At 67.2% G+C, this 24,016-nt stretch overlaps 3 protein-coding genes across 6 annotated transcripts; 1 reads left to right on the top strand and 2 right to left on the bottom strand.

Moving 5' to 3' along the window:
• Positions 1–745: 745 nt before the first annotated feature.
• Positions 746–11,154, bottom strand: CARNS1 (carnosine synthase 1). Of its 3 annotated transcripts, none has more exons than XM_051776948.1 (10): positions 10,664–11,154; positions 7,714–7,732; positions 6,558–6,789; positions 6,135–6,224; positions 5,423–5,910; positions 4,834–5,014; positions 4,265–4,350; positions 3,518–3,749; positions 3,161–3,432; positions 746–3,050 (listed from the first exon to the last, which is right to left on the bottom strand). In XM_051776948.1, exons 2-10 carry the CDS (start codon positions 7,714–7,716, stop codon positions 1,824–1,826), a joined length of 2,811 nt encoding a protein of 936 aa, XP_051632908.1. In that variant the 5' UTR covers positions 7,717–7,732; positions 10,664–11,154; the 3' UTR covers positions 746–1,823. The 3 variants fall into 3 exon arrangements, with proteins under 3 accessions (XP_051632908.1, XP_051632910.1, XP_051632909.1); XM_051776950.1 differs by lacking the exon at positions 10,664–11,154 and adding an exon at positions 8,824–8,913; XM_051776949.1 differs by lacking the exon at positions 10,664–11,154 and adding an exon at positions 7,906–8,063.
• Positions 11,155–11,208: 54 nt separating this feature from the next.
• PPP1CA (protein phosphatase 1 catalytic subunit alpha) lies at positions 11,209–16,726 on the top strand. Of its 2 annotated transcripts, none has more exons than XM_051777071.1 (7): positions 11,209–11,338; positions 12,894–13,025; positions 13,138–13,368; positions 14,859–14,963; positions 15,057–15,280; positions 15,939–16,073; positions 16,311–16,726. In XM_051777071.1, the coding sequence occupies exons 1-7, from the start codon at positions 11,236–11,238 to the stop codon at positions 16,419–16,421; spliced, it is 1,041 nt and encodes a 346-aa protein (XP_051633031.1). In that variant the 5' UTR covers positions 11,209–11,235; the 3' UTR covers positions 16,422–16,726. The 2 variants fall into 2 exon arrangements, with proteins under 2 accessions (XP_051633031.1, XP_051633030.1); XM_051777070.1 differs by lacking the exon at positions 11,209–11,338 and adding an exon at positions 12,220–12,331.
• Positions 16,562–19,050, bottom strand: RAD9A (RAD9 checkpoint clamp component A). The gene is made up of 11 exons (XM_051777083.1): positions 18,896–19,050; positions 18,737–18,807; positions 18,512–18,646; positions 18,292–18,406; positions 18,110–18,209; positions 17,832–17,941; positions 17,642–17,748; positions 17,502–17,566; positions 17,318–17,419; positions 17,008–17,224; positions 16,562–16,878 (listed from the first exon to the last, which is right to left on the bottom strand). Exons 1-11 carry the CDS (start codon positions 18,927–18,929, stop codon positions 16,780–16,782), a joined length of 1,155 nt encoding a protein of 384 aa, XP_051633043.1. The 5' UTR covers positions 18,930–19,050; the 3' UTR covers positions 16,562–16,779.
• Positions 19,051–24,016: the final 4,966 nt, after the last annotated feature.

Raw genomic sequence — 24,016 nt, 5'->3', positions numbered from 1 at the left:
GGTGTTATTGTAGGGTTGTAGGGGTTGGTGTTTCTGTAGGGATGTGTGTTGCTGTATGGTCAGCGGTGTTTTTGTAGGGTTGGTTGCGGGGATGGGTGTTATTGTAGGATTTCTGGGGTTATTGTAGGGTCTGGTGTTATTTGTAGGGTGTTATTATAGGGTTGTGGGGCAGTGGTGTTTTTGTAGGGTTGGGGCACTAGAGGGGCTGGGTGTTATTGTAAGGTCTCTGGTGTTATTGTAGGGTCAGGGTTGCTACAGGAGGTGGGTGTTATTGTAGGGTCATTAGTGTTATTCTAGGGTCTCAGGCACTACAGGGGCTATGTTGGTGTTATTGTGTGGTTGCTGGTGTTATTGTAGGGTCTCCCTAGTGACAGCCCTATATATCACAGGGGCTCCCCACACAAGTCTCTCCCCAGAGGACCTTCTCAGCTGCTCCAGGGAATCCGTGGGTGCCCCTTTGTTACTGTAGGGTCTCCCCACACTGGTCTGTTATTGTGGTTTTGTTGCATGCTGGTTTGTTGTTGTAGGGTCTCCCCTTCCAGGGTGTTATTGTGGGGTCTCCCCACCTCAGTCTGTTACTGTGGGGCCTCCCCTCACTGGTTTGTTATTGTAGGGTCTCCCCATTCTGCTTTATTATTATGGGGTCTCCCCATGATGGCTTGTAATTAGGGGGTCTCCCCTTCCAGGTGTGTTATTGTGGGGTCTCCCCTTCCAGGTGTGTTATTGTGGGGTCTCCCCTTCCAGGTGTGTTGTTGTGGGGTCTCCTTACCTCAGTCTGTTATTGCAGAGCCTCCCCACACTGGTTTGTTGCTGTGGGGTCTCCCCACGCTGGTATGTTATTGTAGGGTCTCCCCACGCTGGTATGTTATTGTAGGGTCTCCCCATGCCAGCAGGTGCCAAAGCACCTCAGGCTACCCCTGCTGCTCAGGTGGGGTGGCTCAGGGGCCTCTGGGCGTCCCTTGGTTGCCCCCCACCACACTCGGTGTCCCCCTGAGTGTCCCTGGCATGGGAGGGGCACGGGACCCCCAGCTGCGAGGACGGGGGGGACAGGGAAGGAAGGGGGATGTTGGGGAGCAGGGAATGGGGGTGCCAGGGCAGGGGGATGGGGCATCAGGGGAGTGGGGGAATGCCAGGGCATGGGGTGCCAGGACATGGCAGGGATGGCAGGGAATGGTGGAACAGGACATGGGGTGCCTGGATTGGGAGAGGGGGGTTTTAGGGGAAGGGGTAGCAGTGTAATGCAGGGATGACAGGGAAGGGGGTGCCACAGTATTGGGGGGGTGCCAAGGAATGTGGTGACAGGATGGAAGGGGATGCCAGGGAATGTGGTGCCAGGACACAGGGGATGGCAGGGGATGGGATAACAGAGTAATGGGGGGATGGCAGGAAACGAGGTGCCAGGGGAGTGAATGGGTGTCAGGGAATGGGATACCCGAGCAGGTGATTGGGATCCAGGGCAGAAGGAGGGGTGCCAGGGCTTGGGGTGCCAGGTTAATGGGGGGATCCCGGTGGGTGGGGTATCAGGATGCCAGGGGATGGGCCGCCAGGGAAGTGTGTGGATGCCAGGGTGTGGGATAGCAGGGCAGGTGATTGGGATCCAGGGCAGCGGGGGGGGGTACCAGAGGGCGGTGTGCCAGGCCACGGGATGGCGGGCCGGGGGGGGGAGTGCCGGGGGGATGCCGGGCAGAGGGGCTGCGGGGCGGGTTGGGCTGCGGGGGGGATGCCGGGGAGCGGGGCGGCGGGAGGGGGTACCGGGGCGGCGGGTGGGCTTTCCCCCCGCCCTCGCCCCGCTTTCCCCCGCCGTCCCCGCTGCCTGCCCGGCGCTATTTGAAGTGGGACAAGAAATGCTCCACGGGGTATCTCGGGGAGTCGATGCCCAGCGCCTGGCACAGCCCCAGCAGGCGCACGCAAGCCTCCGCCCGCGTCGCCCCGTCGCACGCCACGCTCAGCAGCGGCTCCTCGTACTCGCCATCCCCCGCCACCTCCTCGAAGAGCCGGTTGAGGCGGACGAGCCCCCGGCCCTGCAGCTCCCGCAGCGCCTCCATCCCGCCGCCGCCCGCCAGCGCCGCGCCGTGCTCCGAGCCCAGGCACATCACCCCGGCCAGGTGGGCGCGGGGCGCGGGGCGGGCGGGCAGCACCGGCGGCACCCCCAGCGCCACCAGCACCGCCGCCAGCAGCAGGTCGGGGCCGTAGACCTCCCGGATCCAGTCGCGCAGGTAGAAGCCCCCCATGCGGGGGTTGATCTCGAGCAGCCGCGGGCCCCCCGGCCCCAGCTTGAGCTCCACGTTGAAGACGCCGTCGCGCAGCCCGCACGCCCGGCAGCACTGCAGGGCCGCCCGCACGAGCTGCGCCTGCCGGTCGGCGGGCAGGCAGGAGGGCAGGCAGGCCGCCGTCTCCAGGAAGGCGGGGACGCGCGTGGGGCCGTTGTCCGACACCCAGGCACCCACGAGCCGCCCGTCGAAGACCACCAGGTCCACGTCGTGCTCGGTGCCCGGCACGTACTCCATGAGCAGCATGGTGTTGCCCCAGCCCAGCCCGATGCCCGGGTGGTCGGCGTCGTCCCGCAGGTCCCGCCACAGCCTCGCCGCGTGCGCGTGGCACTGCCCAGCGTCCTCCACCAGCCGCACCCCGACGGCTCCGGCCCCGAACTCCAGCTTGGCCACGGCCGGGAAGGGCACGGCACCCGCCGCCCGCTCCACGTCGCCGTGGCTCTGCAGCCGGCGGCAGGGCACGGCGAAGGCGGCGGGCGGGGGGCGGCCGCGGCGGCAGCGCTGCAGGTGCTGGTGGGTCCGGCTCTTCTGCTTGGCCACGCGGACGGCGGCGGGCGAGCAGCCGCGCAGCCCCAGGCCCTGGCACACCAGCGCCGCCAGCACCACGCAGTCGTCCCAGTAGGAGAGGCAGGCGTGGGGCCGCAGCCCCCGGGAGCGCACCAGCTCCAGCACCCGCTCCGCGTGCTCCTCGTCCCGCCGGTGCTCCCGGCTGTCGTAGGGCAGGAAGGTCTGGACCAGCCCCGCCGCGAAGTGCTCCGGGTCCGACTCCACCAGGTGGATCTGCGTCGTCAGAAGAGGTGTCGCCGGGACGCCCACCGCCACCGGCCGGGACACGGCACCCGGCGTGCGCTCCGAGACCTCTGGAGGGCAGCGCCCCAAACCCTCCTCACCTTCAGCCCGTACTCTCGAGCCGCCTCCCAGACGAAGCTCTTGCTGACGCCGCCGGCCCCGATGAGCAGGATGTCCTTGCCCTCCACCAGGTGACACTGCGCCCGGTGCAGCATGGCCTCGGCCAGCAGCCGGGGCAGGTCCCCGGCGGGCTCCCCCACGGCGCGCCCCATGGCCTCGACCAGCACGCAGGTCTCCAGGCACCGCTGGCTGTTGGTGGCCAGGGCCACCATCTCTAGGGTGTCATCCACGCACGCCAGCAAGAAGTCTACACCTGGGGACGGTAACAGTGACGGTGACACCGCGCTCGGCACCACGGGGTGACATCGGGGACCGGCGCCGCCCCTCGCCGCGCTCACCCAGGATGTCGGTGCGGGCGCGGGTGCCGCCGCGCTGCTGCGGGCTCAGCTCAGCCTCACTGGCCAGGAGGGCGGCCATGGCGGCCTCGGTGGCCTCCCGGAGCCGCGTGGCCAACGCCTGGCGCTGACTGGGGGCCACCACCCCCCACTGCTGCAGGCTGGAGTCCAGGCCCTGGGGCAACCCCGCCCCGTGACGCACCGGGCTCTCCGCGCGTCCCACGGCGCAGGCCACCTGCGGGGACACCGGCGCAGCCGTGGGGACACCGGCTGCCACCCCATCGCCCGGGGATCACCACAGAGGCGCGGGGACACGGACGGCCACACGAGGTAGGGTGACTACCTTGCCACCAGGTATGGGGGTGTTGGCTGCCACCTCGTAGCCTGGGGACCCAGCTACCACCAGGGAAGGGGGATGTGGGGTGACACATTGACCCAAGGACTGGGATATGGATGGACACCATAGCCAGGGGACATGGGGATGTGGGCTGTCATGTTAGTAGCTTGGGAGCACCGGGTGCCACCATGGCTTGGGGACATGTGGGGCCACCAGGACACGGATGGCCACCACAGCCTGGGAACACACAGGGCCACAAGGGCATGGGGACCTGGGCTACTGTGCCATAGCCTGGGGAACATGGGCTGCCGCCAGGGCGTGGAGACACACAAGACACACATGGCCACCAGGGCTTGGGGACACGGATAGCTTGGGGACATGCGGGGTCACCAGGGGTTGGGGACCCACCGTACCTGGCAGAGCTGGGGCCGGTCCCCCCAGGACCTGCAGAGCAGGGTGCAGATGCGCAGGGCCACGGGCAGCCGCGGGGCTGGGCTGCCTGGGGGGCGAGCGACAGGGCAGGCACTGTCCCTGCCCAACCCCCCCCTCCTCCGGGGGCTTTGGGCACCCCCCCGTGGCACCACGGTGGCCCTGGCCAACCCCAGCCCCAGGGGAGTGGGGGGTACAGCACGGTCATTGTCACCCCCAGCCCCAGGGGACTGTCGGGAGGCAAAGGGGGTCACCTTACCTCCCACCCCAGGAGACCGTGGGAGTTCAGGGTGCCCTTCCCTCTCACCCTAGGTGACCGTGGGGGTCCAGGGTGACTTCCCCCCCAACCAGGGACCATGGGGGTCCAGGGCGACCACCCTCATGCCCACCCCCAGGATGCCTGGAGTTTGGGCATCCTGATGACCCTCCATTCACCCCCCAGCCACCCACCCACCCCAGGGGACAGACACATGGCTGGCACAGCCAGGAGGACCTGGAGGGACCCTGCCCCCCCTCCCCCGGAGTGGTGGGCGCCCAAGGGCGGGGGTCTTACGTGGGGGGGGCACAGGCAGGCGGGCGGTGGGCACCATGGCCTCCAACAGGACGCTGTCCTCCTCCGTCAGGCCCCGGAGCCGGGCACACACCGCCTGCGCCACCGCCGCCCCCTCCTCCTTCCGGTGGGTGCTGTGGGTGCCCGTACCCCGCCACCGCCACCCCGCCGGCCGCACCATCACCTGTGGGCACCTCCGTGTCACCCCGTGGGCACCCCGTGGCACCCTGTGCCACCCCACCACCTGTGAGCACCCCCATGTCACCCTGTGCCACCCCATCACCTGTGAGCACCCCCATGCCACCCAGTGCCACCCAGTGCCACACCAACAGCCACCCCACCACCTGTGTGTACCCCCATGTCACCCCACACCATGGTCACCACCTGCATGTGCCAATGTGCCACCCAGGGCCACCCCAACAGCCACCCCACCACCCCGGCACAGTTGTCACCCTCTGTCACCAGTGACACCCTACTGGTGTGTGACCCACAGGTGCCCCCACCATGCCACTGTGCCCTGCCGTGCCCATGCCCCTTACCCCTACCCCCCTGCCATGCCCTGTGGGTGCCCCCCGTGCCCCCCTGTGCCCACCTGGCTGTAGGGCTCCATGGCGGTGCCCCCCAGGAAGGCGCCCACCTCCTCCTGCACCAGGCTGTCCTGGCCCTGAGGGTCCTGCAGCCGCACCAGCCTCACCCCGGGCACCTCCAGCTCGGCAGGCAGGTCCCCCCGAGCCTCCAGGACGAAGGCCAGCGTGGGGGGCACGGGCAGCTTGGCACGAGCTGCCAGCACCCAGCGGGTGACCAGCAGGTCCTCGAGGCGTCGGGCGAGCGGGGCCGAGCCCCCCGTGGGGCAGTCGAGGTCACGGGCCAGCTCGGCCGCCCAGCCGCCCTCGGGGTCCCACGGTGCGAACGTGCCTGTCACGTAGTTGGCACGGCGGGGGGGCACGAAGGTCTCCAGGGCACTGTGACCACCCACCTTGAAGGAGACCCCCTGGGAGAGCAGCAGGGACCAAGCGCCGGGACACGACTCCGACGGCACCCGGCTGGCCCAGGTGGGTGACAGGCACAGCACCATGGCACCTGGGGGCGGGCAGGGGGTCGGCAGTGAGGGCCCCGCATCCCCAACACCCTGGGGTGGCGTTTGCTGCTGGACTGGTGTGTACTGGGGTTAGTGGAGCACGGGGAGTCGGTGCCACCCTCCTCCCCTGCCTCAGTTTCCTTCCCAGCCCCGGTCACACAGCACAGGCAGGTTTGGGGACACCCCACTGTGGGGTCAGGGCTGGGGACAAGGGGACCTCTCCCACCTGGGCAGCGGGTGCCACCCTCCAGCAGGACAGGCAGGAAGGCGGTGGGGGAGCCCAGGATGCAAACGGTCATGTCCAGCGGGCCAAATCCTGCCGGGAAGGGGAGGGTCAACAGCCCCGGGTTGGGAACCCCGGTGCCACTCTGTCCCTGGCACCCCAGCCCAGCTAGGAGACCCCAAATATCCCATGTCCCGAGCCCGGCACTGTGCCCCCAGTGCTGCCCCAGTCCCTGCCACCCCCGTGTCCCCAGGCTGGCACTATTCCCTCATCCCAGTCCCTGCCACCCCCATGTCCCCAGCCTGGCACTATTCCCTTATCCCAGTCCCTGCCACCCCCGTGTCCCCAGCCTGGCGCCATTCCCCCACCCCAGCCCGTGCCACCCCCGTGTCCCCAGCCTGGCGCCGTGCCCCCCATGCCTCCCACCCGTGCAGGGCTCCACGGAGCAGTCCAGCGTGGGGGGCAGCCCCTCCTGGCACAGGGCGCTCTGCAGCCGCTCGAAGGCGTGGGTGGCACCGTCAAGGTCCCCGCTGTCCCCGGGCACATCACCATCGGGGGCCTCGTCCTCCAGCCAGCCTGGGCACAGCGCCTCGGGCCCTACCCACTCCTGCTCCGCAGGGCTGGGCACCCGCTCCGGACTTGGCTGGGCCATCGAGAGCTGCAGGAGCAGGGACCGCGCTGGCACGGGGCTGGCATGGGGAGAAGGGGGTGGCACGGGGCTGGAACTGGGATAAGGGGCTTGGGATGGGGCTGGAACTGGGATAAGGGGCTTGGGATGGGGCTGGAACAGAGCTAAGTGGATGGCATGCAGTTTAGGGGCTGGTATGTGGGGCTGGCACGGGCTAAAGGGCTGGTATGGTGGTGGCATGGGGCCAAGGGGATGGCACAGCGCTGGCATGGGGCTAGTGGGTTGGCATCATGCTAGTATGAGGCTTGCATGGGACTAAGGGAGAGCACGTGGCTGGCACAGGGCTGGTGTGGGGCTGCCACGGCTCTAAGGGTTTGGTGTGGGGCCAGTGGTTTAGCATGGGACTGGCATGGGGCTGGCACAGGTCTGAAGGGCTGCTATAGGGGTGGTGTGAGGCTGGCATGGGGCTAATTGCTCGTCACGGGTCTGGCACGGGGCTAAGGGGCTGGTATGTGGCTAACAGGCTGGCACGGGGCTAAATGGGTTGCCATGGACTGGCATGGGTCTGGCTCGGGTTTGAGGGGCTGACAGGGATCTAAGGGGCTGGCGTGGGTGTGGCACGGGGTTGTCACGGGGGCAGACACCGGGCGGGCACGGGGGACACGGTGCAGACACAGCATAGGGGCACCGGGCGCTGCTGCCACCCGCGGGTGGGGGTGTCACGGTGCCGGGGGGCTGCGGGCGCCGGGCACAGCGCCACCGCCTCGGGGACAGCGGGGCAGTGCCAGCCGCCGGGGCCACCAGCTCCCGGACAAAGCGTCCCCTTGTCCCCGCGGGGTCACGCGGAGGGTGGGCACAGCACGCCACGCTGCCCCGCGCAAGTGCCCGGCACCGCCGGCGTCCCCGGAGTGGGCACACACCTCCGCCCGGACCCCCCACCCGGGGGCCACTCACCATCCTGGTGACAGAGGGGCTGCAAGAGAAGGACAGGCGGAGTCAGTGTGGCTCCTTGGGGACCTACCACCCCCCCCCGGCCACACCCCCACAGTGCCGAGAGCCCCCCATGGGAGAATCCCTCCCGCAGCACCCACCAGAGCCTGACACCCTTCCTGGGGCACCCCTGGGTGCCAACTCTGGTGCCCCCACCTTGTCCACTCGGTGCCAACCCCAGTGGCCTCAGTTTGTTCTCTTGGTGCCAGCCCCACAGTGCCATTCCTGGTGTCCCGAGGTTGACCCCTCTGTGCCAGCTCCAGTGGCCCCAGCTTGTCCCCTCGTTGACCACCCTGGCGGCCCCAGATTGACCCCTCGGTGCCAGTCACGGTGGCCCTGGGTTTTCCCCTCGGTGCCAGCCCCGGTGGCCCCGGCACCTCCGGCTGAGCCCGCCCAGGGATTAGTGTAATCCTGTGCCAGCTCAGCACAGCCGGGGGCAACACCCCCAGCCCCGGGGGTGCCAAGGTACCCTGGGGGTGCAGACCCAGGTCCCCGGGGTGTCCCCGGCCCCCAGGGTGTCCCCAGTCCCGGCAGGTGCCCGGCAGAGCTGGCACTGAGGGAAACTGAGGCACGGAGCTGAGCGGTGCCCGCTGGCAACCACGCACCGAGGCACCCCCCGCCCCCCGGGGTGCCGGGACCTCAGGGGGACGCGGCGGGGGGGTGTCCCCAAGGGGTGGCCGGCACCCGGGAACAGGGTTGGGGGACACACTGCTCGGTGACATGGCACAAGAACCCCCCAAAACCCATCCACGAGGCAGCCGCCGGGGTCCCTCCAGGTCCGCGCCCCCCCCAGCCTGGGGACCTCCCTGTCCCCCTCCACCCCCAGCCGGGAGGTGGCCCTGCGGTCCCCAAGCTGGGACAGCCGTGTCCCCCGGTACCTTGGGGTGGGAGCCGTGGCCTGAGAGCGCGCAGGGGACGAGGGCTCGGGGACAACTGGCACAGGGGACACCGGCCGGTCTGGCCTTTAAACCCCCCCCGCGCCACCCCGGGGTGCCAACCCCCGGCCCCGTGCCCCGGATTAGGCGACACAGAGCCCCATTGTCCCCTCTGCCACCTCGCGCCAGGCGCTGGCACCTCTGTCCGTGTCCCTGTCCCCGTCGCCAGGGAGGGACACGCTGCCACAGCGGGGCCCGGGGCGTGGCTCAACCCGCCGGGGTGTCCCTGTCCCCCTGTCCCGTGTCCCCAGGCTGGGCACGCCCTCTGCCCCCTCCCCCCCCCCGCCCTGGCCCCCTGTCTCCAGCGTGGCGGAGCTGCCAACACGCACGTCCCCGGGCTTATCTCCAGCTGCCTGCGGTGTCACTGTCACCGTCACCACCACCGGCAGGCACGGGGCCACCAGCGCGGCTGCTGCGCAGTAGGGTCCTGCACGCACTGTCACCCGCTCCCTGTCACCCACCCTGTCACCCACACTGTCACCTGCACTGTCACTCACACCTTGTCCCCTGCACCATCACCTGCAGCCTTGTCACTGCCACCCCATCACCCGCATCCTGTCACCCACAGCTTGCCACCCACGCTGTCACCTGCACCCTGTCACCCACACCCTGTCACCTGCACCTGGTTACCCTCACCCTGTCACCCGCACCGTGTCACCTGCACACCCCCCCACACCTGCACTGTCACACCGCTCTGCGCACACACACACGTGTGCACACACACACACATACACACACACACGTGTACACACACACACATGTGCACACACACACGTACACACACACACGTGTACACGCACACACACATGTACACACACACACACGTGTGCACACAACCCGTCACCCTGTCACCTGCATCCTCTCACCCGCACCTCATCACCTGCACCCTGTCACATGTGCACATGCACACACACGTGCATACACACACACGTGTGTGCACACACATGTACACACACATGTGCACACACACGTGCACAGACATACATGTGCACACACGTGCACACACACACGCATGTGCACACACACGCATGTGCACACACACGCATGTGCACACACAATGTGCACACACACACGTGCACACACAATATGCACACACACAGTGCACACTCACATGTGCACACACGCACAGTGCACACACACACATAGACACACATGTGCACACACACGTGCACACACAATGTGCGCACACAATGTGCACACACACACACGTGCACACACAATGTGCACACACAATGTGCACACACACACATGTGCACACGCAATGTGCACACGCAATGTGCACACACACACAATGTGCACACACACACAATGTGCACACACACACATGTGCACACGCAATGTGCACACGCAATGTGCACACACACACAGACACACACATGTGCACACACACACAGACACACACATGTGCACACACACGTGCACACACACACGTGCACACATACATGCGCACACACACATGTGCACACACACATAGACACACATGTGCACACACACACATGTGCACACACAATGTGCACACACAATGTGCACACACACACAATGTGCACACACACACAATGTGCACACACACACATGTGCACACGCAATGTGCACACGCAATGTGCACACACACACAGACACACACATGTGCACACACACACAGACACACACATGTGCACACACACACGTGCACACACACACGTGCACACATACATGCGCACACACACATGTGCACACACACATAGACACACATGTGCACACACACACATGTGCACACACACATGTGCACACACACATGTGCACACGCAATGTGCACACGCAGTGTGCACACACAATGTGCACACACACACATGTGCACACACAATGTGCACACACACACAGACACACACATGTGCACACACACACACACGTACACACACACCCCTGCCTGCATCCCGCTGCTCCTGCCCTCCCTACACCAACACCCCCCCAAGAACACCGGACCCCCACCCAGCACCCACCGGCGGTGGCAGTGGCGGTGTCAGTCGGTCCCGGTGCTGTCACACCCCGGCGGTGGCTCTGCCCTCTCCGGTTCCTGCACTGTCGGGGTCTGTCGGGGCCTGTCTGTCTGTCCCGGTGCTGTCACACCCCGGCGGTGACTCCGCCCGCTCCGGTCCCGGCGGTGGCGGCGGCGCCTCCTGCCCGGGCGGGGCGGCCCCGGGCGGGGCGGGGTGGGACCGGGGGCACCGGAGGGACGGGAGGACCGAGAGGGGTGGCAGGAAAAGGGGACAACGGGGCGCCCGTGGCTGCGGAGCCGGGATGGCACCGCGGGGAGACGGGGACAGGGAGCGAGACTGGGACACGGGACGGGGACAGGGATGGGGGTAGGGGACAAGTGACCGGGGACAGGGACCGGGCCAGCCCGAGGTCACCCAGGGCCGGGTGTAAAACTGACACCGCGGAGCAGAAATGTCAGGGCCGGGGCAGGCCCCGGGAGCTATTCCCGACCGCACCCGCACGGCTAGAATGGCGCACAGGGAATGGCAGGGAATGGCATGCGAGCAGTGGCACGGCATGGTGTGTTGCACAGGGAATGGAATACAGGGAATGGCATGGCACGGCACAGGAGAATGGCGTGTCTTGGCATGGCATACAGAGAATGGCACACGGGGAATGGCATGGCAGAGCACAGCATGGTATGGGAGAGCATGGCACGGCATGGCACAGCCACTGTGGGCAGGGGGATAGGCGGGGGACAGGCAGAGGACAGGCAGAACCCCATCCCTGGCACTGCCACCCTGCCCGAGCCGTGGCACAAACGTGTCACCCTCCTCCGTGTCCCCTGCGGGAGCCCGGCCTTCAGGGTGTCCCCGAGGTGGCAACAGCTTCCCAGCAACTGCCCGGTGCTGCTCCCGACGGTGTCCCCAAGGCCCCGGGGCGGGGACATCCCCGAGCTCTGCCAGGCGTCGTGGTGTCCCCTGGTGTCCCTCTGTGTCCCCTGCGTGTCACCCTGACTCCAGTCCTGGGGACCCACTCCTGCCCTGGTCCCTCCTGATATGCCCCTAACTCCACGCAGCCCCTATCCCTGTGCTCCCAGGACTAGGATACGAGTGCCCATGTCCCCCCGTGTCCCCTCCGTGTCCCCAGGGCCTCAGTCCCGGGGACCCCCATCTACCCCGAGGCTGCCTCCTCCACTCTTATCTCTGCCCGCCCAGGAGCGGGATACGAGTCCCCGTGGTCCCTCTTGTCCCCTTTCCCGCGATGTCCCCTTTCCCAGGGTGTCCCCCTTCCGGGGTTATGCCCTTTCCCAGGATGTCCCCCTTCCCGGGGTATCCCCGTTCCCGGCGTGTCCCCCTGTCCAGGGATGTCCCCTTGCCCGGCTTCTCCATCTGCCACGCGTGTCCCACCTCCACGGGTGTCCTCCTGCCTCTATGCCACCGCCGTGGCTCCCCGCCCCCCTCCCCTCCATGTTTGTCCTGTCTCCCGTCCCCATCGGCGCTGGGATCGGGACACCGGGACAAGGGGGACACCGAAGCTCCGCGGTGACTCCTCCGAGCCGGCAGGGGGCGCCCCTGGGCGAGGGGGGGGAGGCGCTCTGGGCGGGCGCGCGGGGCGTGGCGGCGCGCGGGCGGCCATGGCGGACACCGAGAAGCTCAACCTCGACTCCATCATCAGCCGCCTCCTGGAGGGTGAGGGGTCCCCGCCGCCCCCGGCCCCCGGGATTGCCCCCTGTCCGTCCGCGGAGGTCCCCGGGGCCCGCCCGGGCCGTGCCCCAACGCCGCGGAGGGGGAGGTTCCCGGCCCGGGCCTGGCGGGGGGGGGGGTGTTAGGCCGCGGTGCTTTTGGGAAGGGGGGTCAGGGTCGGGTGGTGTTTGGGGCGGGTCCCCAAGGGGTCTGGAAGGCTCGAGCTGAGCCTGGAGGATATGGGAGGAGTCCCTGAGCAGTCTGTACCCCGCGGGGGGGGGGTGCGGGCTGGAAGATGTGGGGGGGGTCCCCAAGGGGTGTGGGGGGCTGGAGATGAGCCTGAGGATATGGGGGGGTCCCCAAGGGGTGTGGGGGTTGGAACTGAGCCTGGAGGATATGGGGGGAGTTCCTAAGGGATCTATATCCCGGCGGGAGGAGCTGGGGAATATAAGGGGGGTGCCCTAGAGATGGGCTGCTGGCGGGGTTCCTGAAGCACTGGCGGGGTTCCTGGGGGGTTCCTGGGGCACTTTAGGGGTCCCTGACCCCGTTCTCTGGGGTGGGGGGCCAGTCCAAGGGTCGCGGCCAGGGAAGAACGTGCAGCTGACGGAGAACGAGATCCGGGGGCTGTGCCTGAAATCCCGGGAGATCTTCCTGAGCCAGCCGATCCTGCTGGAGCTGGAGGCACCTCTCAAGATCTGCGGTGAGGGCTGGATGGGTGGGTGGGGGGTCCTGCACAGCCCTGCGCTGCCCACGGGAAGGCAGGGGGGCTGTGGGGAGCTGGGATCCCACTCACAGCCTGTCCCCCCCCTCAGGTGACATCCACGGGCAGTACTATGACCTGCTGCGGCTCTTTGAGTACGGGGGCTTCCCCCCTGAGAGCAACTACCTGTTTCTGGGGGACTACGTGGACCGGGGCAAGCAGTCTCTGGAGACCATCTGCCTCCTGCTCGCCTATAAGATCAAGTACCCCGAGAACTTCTTCCTACTGCGGGGCAACCACGAGTGTGCCAGCATCAACCGCATCTACGGCTTCTACGACGAGTGTGAGTGCCCAGGCTGGGCCCCCCAAACCCCCCAGCTGTCCTTGTGCACCCCTCACCTGCTGCTGTCCCAGTGCTGTCCCACCCCAGCTGTGACCAGGGTAGTCCTCCTGCCCCCTCTGCCCTCCCACCGTGTTCTCCTGACCTCCCTCATGTATCCTCCTGCCCACCCTGTGTCCTCCTGCCACCTCCTGCTCTCCTGTATCCTCCTGCCCCCTCATGCGCTCTTGTCACCTTCTCTTGTCCCCCTGTCTACCACTCCTGTTGTCCTCCTGTCACCCCATATCCTTTTGCTCCCTCCCCATGTCCTCCTGCCCACCCCTATGTCCTCCTGCCCCCTCTGTGTGGCTTCCTGTACCCTCGTATCCTGCTGACCCCCATGTCCTCTTGCCACCCCTCCTTGTCCCCCTGACCCCCCATATCCCCCATCCACTGCCCCCATTGTCCTCCTGCCTATCCCATGTCCTACTGCCCCTCCTTGTCTTCCTGTCCCCCTCCACATCCTCCTGCCACCCCTTGCCCACCCCTGTGTCCTCCTGTCCCCTTCCATGTCCTCCTGTCCCCTTCCATGTCCTCCTGTCCCCTTCCATGTCCTCCTGTCCCCTTCCATGTCCTCCTGTCCCCTTCCATGTCCTCCTGTCCCTCCCCACGTCCTCCTGTCCCTCCCCACGTCCTCCTGTCCTCTTCCCACGTCCTCCTGCCCTCTTCCCACGTCCTCCTGCCCTCTTCCCACGTCCTCCTGCCCTCTTCCCACGTCCTCCTGCCTTCTCCCCATGTCCTCCTGCCTTCTCCCCATGTCCTCCTGCCCTCTCCCCATGTCCTCCTGCCCCCCCTGTTGTCCCCCTGCCCCACTATGGTCCTCCTGTCCCCCCATGTGCTCTTGCCACCCCTCCTTGTCCCCCTGACCCCCCATATCCCTCATCCACTGCTCCCATTGTCCTCCTGCCCATCCCGTGTCCTACTGCCCCTCCTTGTCTTCCTGTCCCCCTCCACATCCTCCTGCCACCCCCTCCTGTCCTCTTGTCCTCCTGTGTCCCCCTGGCCATCCCAATATCCCCCTGCCATCCCTGTGTCCTCCTGGCCTCTCCAGTGTCCACTTGCCACCCCTTTGTCCAGCCCTGTGTCCTCCTATTCCCCCCCCAGTCCCACCCTGTCCCCCTGTGCCCCCGTGTCACCCACCTCAGTGCCCTCCCAAGGACACCCCCAAGTCCCCGTTGTCCCCCAAGGACACCCCCAAGTCCCCATTGTCCCCCAAGGACACCCCCAAATCCCCGTTGTCCCCCAAGGACACCCCCAAGTCCCCATTGTCCCCCAAGGACACCTCCACATCCCCATTGTCCCTGTGCAGCCAGAGCTTTGCCAGGTCTGATGGACCTCAGGGCAGCTGCCTGTGCATCACCTGGGGGGCTAAAACCCCTGTTGGGAGCCCCACACACCCTTAAGTCCCTGTTGTCCCCCAAGGACACCCCCAAATCCTCACTGTTCCCCCCCAGGCAAGCGGCGATACAACATCAAGCTCTGGAAGACCTTCACCGACTGCTTCAACTGTTTGCCCATCGCTGCCATCGTGGACGAGAAGATCTTCTGCTGCCACGGAGGTGGGAAAAAAACCCCTTTCCGAGGGGTCTGGGGAGGGGCTGTGGAGGGGCGGGATCTCCGTGCTGAGCTCTGGGGGCTCCCCTTCCCCGCAGGGCTGTCCCCAGACCTGCAGTCGATGGAGCAGATCCGGCGGATCATGCGGCCCACGGATGTCCCGGATCAGGGGCTGCTCTGCGACCTGCTCTGGTCCGACCCCGACAAGGACGTGCAGGGCTGGGGGGAGAACGACCGCGGCGTCTCCTTCACCTTCGGGGCTGAGGTGGTGGCCAAGTTCCTGCACAAGCACGACCTGGATCTCATCTGCCGGGCACACCAGGTACCTCCGGGACCCCCAAAATATTGGGGAGGGCCCCTGGAGTGGGGCTTTGGGTGCCCAGTGGGTGTCGGGTGTAGGGCAGGCGTGTGTACCCCAAGGATTTGCCCCCCAAGGGCGGTGTGTGCTCCAGGGGTGGGTCCTGAGGGGGTGTTCGCCCGCCCCAGAGGAGGTGTTTGACTTTGGGGGGTTGTTGTGAGTGTGTAGGCAGGATTTCAGGGGGGATTTGCCCTGGGATTTGGGTATTCATCCTAGAGGGGTGAGATTTTACCCCAGGATTTGGGCATTTGCCTGGAGGTGGATATTGGCCCCAGGGGGGAGGATTTGCCTGACATTGACCCTGGGGGGGTGAGCATTTGCCCCGTGAGGGTCAAAATTTGCCCCAGGGGAGTGAGTATTCACCCTGGGAGTCTGGATATCTGGCCCTGGGGGTGGATATTTTACTCCAGGGAAGTGGGAATTTGCCCTGAGTGGGCAAGTATTGACCTCAGGGGAGTGGATATTCAGGAGGGGAATATTTGCCACAGAGGGGGTGGGTATTTGCCCCTGAAGTTGCACAGTGGTCCCGGGGGGTTGGTTTATTTGCCTGGGGGGGTGGTTATTTGCCCAGGGGGGTGGTTATCTGCCCCAGGGGTGCTCACTGTGTGCCCCTCTCGTGCAGGTGGTGGAGGATGGCTACGAGTTCTTTGCCAAGCGCCAGCTCGTCACCCTGTTCTCGGCCCCCAACTACTGTGGCGAGTTCGACAACGCGGGCGCCATGATGAGCGTGGATGAGACCCTCATGTGCTCCTTTCAGGTGGGCTGGGCCAGGGGCAGGACACCCCCAATTCCTGCTGGAGGGGCTGGAGGGAGAGCGGAGGGCACCGAGGTGTTCTGCCCTGGAGGCAGGAGGGGAGTGGGGAGCTGGGGCGGGATGGTGTGAAGCCCCTTCCTCACCCATTTCTCTCCCTCCCCTCATGCATTTCTCTCCCCCTTCACCCCTTTCTGACCTGTTTCTTCCCCCCCTGACCCGTTTCTCCCCCTTGCCCCCCAGATCCTGAAGCCAGCCGACAAGAGCAAGGGCAAGTACGGGCAGTTCAGTGGGCTGAACCCCGCCGGGCGCCCCGTCACCCCCCCCCGAAACTCTGCCAAAGCCAAGAAATGAGCCGTGGGAGCTGCCCCCCGCCCCGGCCGGGGTGCTGCCCACCCACCCCCCTGTCTCCCTCCCCACCCCACCCCCACCCACACACACAGAATCAGGTCGCTTTTCTTTCGACTCAAGTTTTTTTATTTGGAGGATCCTGTTTCCCCCCCCCTTCGAGCCACGCTCCACCAAAGCAAGCCCAGTGCCAGGGCAGGGAGTGCTGGGGCGAGGGGGGAGCCCGGAGCCCAGAGCCCAGCCCTGGGGTGGCAGCGGAGCGGGGGGCGGGAGGAATTTTTTGGGGAATAAACTTGTAATGAATTGGGTCACTGGGGGGTGCCTGTGCTGGTTGGATGCTGAGGGGGTGGCAGTGGCTTGGGGCTCAACATTCTCCATCGCTGTCCTCTGCCAGCACCTCCTGGGTGGGGGCCAGGCCGGGCTCCCCCGGTGTCAGCACCGAGCCAAAAAACAGGGAGCGGAACTGTGGGGAGAAAGGAGGGGGCTGTGACCACCCCCTGCCCCCAGGCACACCCATCCCAGACCTTCTTGTGAGGGGGGGTCAGGAGGGGGTTGTGACCACCTCCTGCCCCCAGGCACACCCATCCCAGACCTTCTTGTGAGGGGGGGTCCCCGGCACAGCTCCGTCCTCATCCTCTTCCTCCTCCTGCTCCTCAGGGTCACTCTGGGCTGTCCGGGGGGTGCGCAGGGGGAAGGTGGGGCTGGGGGGGCCCCCGGATGTCCCCTCACAGGCACTGCTTTCCAGGGCAACCATGTAGGACTCGAGGTCATCAGCAAAGTCGTCGGCCGGGGTGGGCAGGTGGGACACACTGATGGGGAGGGAGCGAGGAGACAGGGGCAGGATCGGGAATGTTCACTCTGGTCCCTGCTGTGAGCAGCTGGGGGGTTCCTGTGGGACTTACCCGTTGGTGGGGGGGGGGAGGGAGCTGCTTTCCAGGTCAGAGAGGGTGGCCAGCACCAGGTGAACCTCCAGCACGGTGTCATCCAGGGTGAAGACCACCGGCCTGGGGGCACAGAGGGGCTGAGGGTCGGGGGGACACAGAGGCAGGGCTGGCATGGGGTGCAGGGCACAGCACCCCCTCCTACCTGCCAGGCTCATCGAAGTGGATGGTGAGGAGCAGGTTGGAGGCCTCGGCGAAGGTCAGCAGCCCCTGGGGACAAAGGGGGGGGTGAGGGGGGGGGGCTGGGGGGCGACACAGGGCTGGAGGAACCCAGCAGGGACTCACCCGAAATTCCTTGAGGCAGAAGGTGATGCGGGAGCCCGGGGACACAGTCACTGACTGGAACTCGTCCTCAGCCAGCCACAGCTCGGTCACCATCATCTTGCTCAGCTCTGGTGGGAGGGGGAGGTGGGGGGGGGGGGCTGTGAGGGCACCCCAGGGCAGACAAGGGGCTACTTCAGCCCACAGGACTCACCTGCCTCGTCCTCCACATAGTTCCGGAGGCTGATCTTGCCCCCGGGGCCGGTCCCCAGTGTCACCTCAGCCAGCGTCGGGGGGAAGTGGACCACAGCGTCTGCCAGCACGCTGGGGGCACAGGGGGTAGGTGAGGGGGGCTGAGCACCCCAAATCCCACGGGACCAGCCAGGATCCCTCCTTCCTTCCACCCTCATCCCCCTCTGCCCACCCTGGTGTACCCCTCTGTCCTGCCCACCCCAGTGCCATCCCCGTGGTGTCCCCTTGTTGCCCCCTCACCGTGCCGGGGCACAGAGGCGGCTGGAGCAGCACTGGGTGTCGAACACGGCCTGGAGCCGCTCGCACTCCTGGAAGGCCAGGTTGTGTGTCTTGGTGACACCTGGCAGTGGGGACACGGGCTCAGCAGGGCAGCACACGGTGCCAGCATGTCCCCGCTGTTGTGTCACCCCCCTGGCACTCACCATACTTGCAGTGGAGCTGCAGGACCAGGCGGCTGGCACGGTGCTTGAGCAGGATGAGGCATTTCCCCACCGACTTCTCCAGCGAGGGCAGCGAGCGGAACACACCCAGGAAGGACTGTGGGCAGGGGATGGATACAGGGGATGGATACAGGGACTGTCACCTGCCTGAGAAAAACGGGGAGCTTGGGGGGAAGGTGTTCCTGGGCAGGGGGGGCCGCACCTTCATGTGGACTTTGCATCGGAAGCGCTCGGTGTCGGGCGCGGGGCCGCCCGGCTCGTACAGCTGGAAGAAGAGGGGGGCGAAGAGGAAGGAGGCGAAGGCGGAGCGGGAGGAGTTGACGGCGCGCAGGGACAGCTGGGGGACACGCACACACAGTGTTGGCGCTGCCTGAAGGGACTGAAGGGGGCACAGGTGCCCCACCCAGCTCCCCCAGCTGCTCCATACCCCCTTCTCCGTGGGCTCTAGGTACAGCTCGTCGCCGATGCGGGACAGGGAGTGCACGGCTCGGCCCAGCACTGGGAAAGAGAGGGCAAGTAAGGGGGGGTGAGGCAGGGCCTGGGGGACCCCCCCGCCCCGCCGTGCCCCGCCGTGCCCACTGCTCACCTTTGACGTTGCCGCCCGCGATGACACATTTCATGGCACCGGCACCGGGCGGGCACGTGGGGGCTTCGCGCCACCGCCCCCAGGCCCCGCCCCCGCGCGGAGGCCACGCCCCCTCCCCGGAGACCGCGCCCCTCAGAACTAGGCCACGCCTGAGAACTAGGCCACGCCCCCTGCCACGAAAGACCACGCCCCCCAGCTGGTTCCGCCCCGCGGCCTCACCGCCCCCCTCCCTTCCCCACGGTTTTTGGTTTCCCCGCTCCTCGCCCCGCAGCTCCCCGCCCTGTCCAGCGGCCCCGCAGTGGTCTCGCCCGCTCCCCCACCCCCCTCCAGCCCCTCCCGGTGGTTCCGGCCGCTTCACCCCCGCCGGTGCCTTCCCGGCTTCCCGCGCCCGCCCTGCGCCCCCCGCCTCCCCATTGGCTGCGAGTGTCGCTTGGTCCCGCCCCCGCCGCGTTCCGATTGGTCCACGCCGGGGGTGCGCGTGACGGTACGGCGCGAGAGCACCACGTGACCGGCGTGCGGGGGGAAGCTCCCAGCTGCTACCGGGGGTGGCAGGTCCCGCCCCTTCCGGCTCGCTATTGGTCGATTCTCGGAGTGACGTGCGGCTCGCCCAATGGGGCTTCGACGAGCCCCTCGGCGCCGCTCCCCGCGCCGGGTCCTTCCCGGGGCTTCCCGACCCGTCCCGGGGCTCCCCCGGGGTCGTTCCTTCCCTGTTCCCCCCAGCCCCTTGACCCCTCGCTTCATTCCCAGCAGCATCCCGGGCGGGGCTGCTCTCCCGCAGCATTGCCCGCTCCGCCCGGTGCCCTCGCCCCTTTCCCGCATTCCAGGTGCTTTCCAGGAAGGGATACAGCTCCCTGGAGCTGCTCCGGTGCTCCCCGGTTCCCGGGGGTTTTTCGATCCCTGCCTCCCGGGGGCAGGATGCTGCTCCCATGTTGGCAGTGGTTAATGGTTAATGGTCTCTCTCCCTGCTGCAGGTGCTGCTGGCTGTGCATCCCAGAGAATCCTGGAATGGTTTTGGTTGGAAGGGACCTTAAGGTCCATCCAGTCATACCCCCCTACCATGGGCAGGGACACCTTCCACTAGACCCAGTTGCTCCAAGCCCTGTCCAACATGGCCTGGAACACTTCCAGGGATGGATTTTGGGGGTGTCCCGGGATTCTGCAGTGGGGGGGGATGCTGTAAATTCTGGGCTGGCCAGGTATATCCATGGGTTGTCCACAGAATCCCAGGATGGTTTGCGTCGGAAGGGACCTTAAAGCCCCCCCAGTCCCACCTCCCTGCCATGGGCCTGGACACCTCCCAGTAGCCCAGCTTGCTCCAGGCTGGCCGTGAGCACTTCCCGGGATGTGGCACAGGCTCCCACAGCCGCCCGTGCTCACAGCCAGCCTGGAGTGCCGGACTCTGGGCTCGTGGCCTCGAGGGAGCCCAGGGGATGTGTCTGTGAGGAACTCGAGTTGTGCTCACAGCAGGGTCCTCCAGCTGGCTCCCGCCCGCCGCCAGAGCAGCCGCTTCCCAAGTCCCTCCTCCCGGGCTCAGTGGCTCGGAGGGGCCCCACTGCTGGCACCTGATGGGGGGGAGGCAGGGCAAGGGGTGCAGAGCCCCTTTCCCGTGGCTGCCAGCCTCCAGGACACGCTCACGGCCTCTCCTCCTGCTCCTCTCTCCCCTCCCAGGTGTGTCTCTCTCCCAGTGCCTCGTATCCGGAATTTGGGACCCTCGACAGTGCGTCCCCTCCAGGTACACAACCCCCTGACCTTTGGGGGGGCTCCGGGGGCCGAGCCACGTGTGGGGGGCTGAGCCGGGGTCGGCGCTCTGGGGACTCCCAGGCCTGCCTTGGCCTGGGCTCAGGGTCCAGCCGGATCTGGCTCCTCCGCCCCTGGGGAGAGCCCTGGCTGCCTCCCTTCCTCCCAGGAGAAGGAGGAGGACGGGATTGTGTGCAAGCGTCCGCTCCAGCTCTGGCAGAGCTACCGGGCTCCTCTGGAGCGTTGGCCCCAGGAGGGGCTCTGGCCTCGGGGCCCGGCACTTTATGGGGCTGCGGAGAGGACGCAGCTGGCTGTGGTCGTGACACACACACCTCAGCGGGGGCCGGAGCCAGGTCACCCCTCCCTCCTCCCTCCAGCGCCAACCAGGGAACGGGCTCGATGCGGCAACAGGAGCCTGGCAGCCCCTCGGGGGGCTCCGGCACCGCCAGGTTGAGCTTCGCCCACCCAGGACTCCCGCCAGCGTCGGGGAGCTCGCCTGGGGCAGCGATGGGCTGTTCCTTCATGCCCCGGTGGGCTCGGGGATGTCTCCCAGCCTCCTTCCCGCTCCTCCGGCTCTCTTCCCGGCACATGGCACGGCGCCCTTGCCCAAGGAGACAGACGGCCACAGCTGGGCTTCTGCTGCCAGCCCGGCAGGAGGGGACACGCCGAGCCGGGACACGGCTGCTCCGTGCCCCTGGCTGCGCCCCAGGGATGTCCCCGAGGAGCCAGGCATTGCCTGTGCCTCCCAGCCCGCACCTTGCGGGTGGTTTGGGGCTAAACCCGGCATTTCTGGGTCTGGCCCTGCTGTGCCTCCCTCCTCCGGGCTGCCGGCTGCAAAGGTCAGCAGTGGGAGGCTGGGCTGGCCACGAGGGGACAGGGCACGGAGGTGAGCTCAGCTGCCCCGTGACGTGGCCCCCGAGGCAGGGAGGGCACGGCCTCACCCACGCAGAGCCACTGCGGGCACTGGGCACTGGGCGAGGAGGAGGAGGTGGGAGAGGAGGATGAGGCTGGATGAGGCTTCCCAGTGGTTTGACCTGTGCCCACTTTGTACCAGCAAAGGGGCTCTGTCTCAGCACCGCTGGCTGGCACAGGGAGAGGGCCTTGGGAAGGCAGGAGCCGCGTCTGCCCGGCTGCGTCACCCTCCTCCTCCTCTCCTCTCTCAGGTGTTGGCCCAGCGTGAGCCGAGGTGGCTGAAAAACTCCCCCAAGGCGCAAGCGCGGCGCTGGATTTAGGGGAGGGGGAGAGGGCAGCGAGGGGCAGCCCCGCTGCCTCCGCAGGCAGGACACCCCCGGGGACGGACTGGCGGCTTTTCCCAACTGCTCCAGTGCTGCTGGCGGGAGCTGTTGGCTCGGGGGGGAAACCAGATACCCTGTCCCGCGGCTGGGGCGGCGGGAAGGGCCGGCCCCATGCCGGGCGAACCCCTCAAACACGCTGCCGGGGCTCCTGTGGATTTGGGGAAAGGGTGCGCTCCGAGCAAGGCACCCTGTGTCCCGGAGAAAGCCGGGAGGATGCGATCCTGCGGGGAGGGCTTGGACCCGGCCAGGGCCGGGGTCTGGAGTGGAAGCGAATCCGCCTGTTACCTCCCGGCCCTTCCCGGCGCTCCCAGCGCCTTTGTTTTAAACAAAGCTTTTTTTTGGGGGGAGCCAGGACGTTCCCCTCCCCGCCGAGAGAGCCCCCGCGGCAGCACCCACTCGTGGCTGTGGGGCACGAGGGGAAGGGACGAGGGGCTCTGGCCGGCGGGACGCCCCCCTCCCCTCCAGCAGCAGCTCCCTCGGCCCTGGGGGTCTCCCCGCGCCCCCCACACCCACCCCATCCACCCACCCCGCGTGGGCTGTGGGGGACGCCGCGGTAATTGCCAAGGGCCCGGCGGGCGCCGGGACGGGGTTCGTCCTAACGGGGGAGGATAATTGGGAAGGAAGCGGCTCTGGTTCCCGGAGGGATGGGACTGGTGTGGGGAAGGGGGTCCGTGCGGGACGGGGGGCGCCGGGAGGAGCGAGACCCCTCCCCGGGACGGAGGGTCCCCCCGCGGCTGAGCCGCCGCCGCTCCGAGGGTCTCCGGTGGTGCCACCGGGACCCCGCCGCGCTCCCCCCGCCCCGCCGCTCACCTGCCGCCGTCCCGGCGGGGCAGCGCCCCCCGCGCTGCGGGACCCCGAGCCCGGGCGGGGGTCCGCGCCTCCCCGGACCCTCTCTGTCCGCCGGAGGGGAGGGGGCTGGCCGTGCCAGCGGAGAGCCCGGGACCCCCCCCTCCCCGCCCCGCCGCCACTCTCCCGCACCGGCCGGCCCCATCCCTCCGCCGCTCCTCCCCGCTGCCCCGGGGGGGGGAAGGAAGGGGGGGCAAGCTGGCACCCCACGCCCCCCACACCCCCCCCACGGCCCCGGCCCCGCCAGCGGAGCCTCTCCGCCGCACTTCGCCCCGTCCCCCCCCCTCCCCTCCCCGGACCCCCCTCCCTCCCGTTCCGTCCGTGCCCCCCCGGGACCGGGCTCTCGGCTCTGTGCGCGGGGAGGAGAAGAGGCGAGAGGGCTCGGAGCGGCAAATGGGAGCCGCGGTCCCGGGCCGGTGTGCGGGACCGCTGCTTGCCCGCCCGGGGACCCCCGAGCACGCACCCACCGCGCCGGCCCCGCGCCCGTCCCGCATGGAGCTGAGAGCAGGTAGGAGACCCCCCCCCGCCCCGCACAGCGGCACCGGCCCCGCACCGGCCCCGCCACTAACAAAAGCCGTGCGGGAGCCAGGACCGGGGGGCGCGGGGAGGGACAAAGCGGGGGTCCCCCCCTTCCCACCCGGCCGGCAGCACCCCCGGGGACCCCCCTCTTCCCTTCCCTCCCCTCCGCCTTCCGCAGCTCCGGGGCTCAGCTCCAGCCTCCCCACGTCTGCCCGGTGCCGGGACCCCGGGGATGGGGAAAGGGGGGATAAAACCGTGGCGGGGGGAGTGGGGGGAGAGGGAGGGAATGAATGGAGCCTGCTCTTGTGTACAATTGCATCAAATACATTCTTGAAAGCAACCTGGTTCTGCTTAACACTTGAATTGGGAAAAAAAAAAAAAAAAAAAAAAAAGAGGAAAGAAGGAGGCAGCAGCTTGGAGAGGGTGGATGCGAGCTCCGGTTTTTTTTGTGGCGGTTTTTTTTTTCCTTTTTTTTTTTTTTTTTATTCCTGCATTCCTGGACCCCAATCAAAAGAGCAAATCAAGGGAGGTGGAAGGGGGGAACGGCGGCGAGCGAAGCAGCCGGAGCGTGGTGCGAACCCTCCACACCCCAAAAACCCACCCAACCCGCCCTGGCTTTTTGGTTTTTGGTTTTGTTGGGGTTTTTTTTTTTTTCCACCTAACACCCGAGCGAGCCCAAACCAAAACAAATAGAGACCGAGGGAAAAAAAAAGAAACCCAGAAA

The sequence above is a fragment of the Manacus candei genome, unplaced genomic scaffold (genome assembly GCF_025592945.1).
Source record: "Manacus candei isolate 608988 ecotype Guabito, Panama unplaced genomic scaffold, ASM2559294v1 h1tg000009l, whole genome shotgun sequence".
Taxonomy (NCBI): Eukaryota; Metazoa; Chordata; class Aves; order Passeriformes; family Pipridae; genus Manacus; species Manacus candei.
The sequence above is the reverse complement of the archived record's forward strand: the minus strand, read 5'-3'. Positions and strand labels throughout refer to the sequence as shown.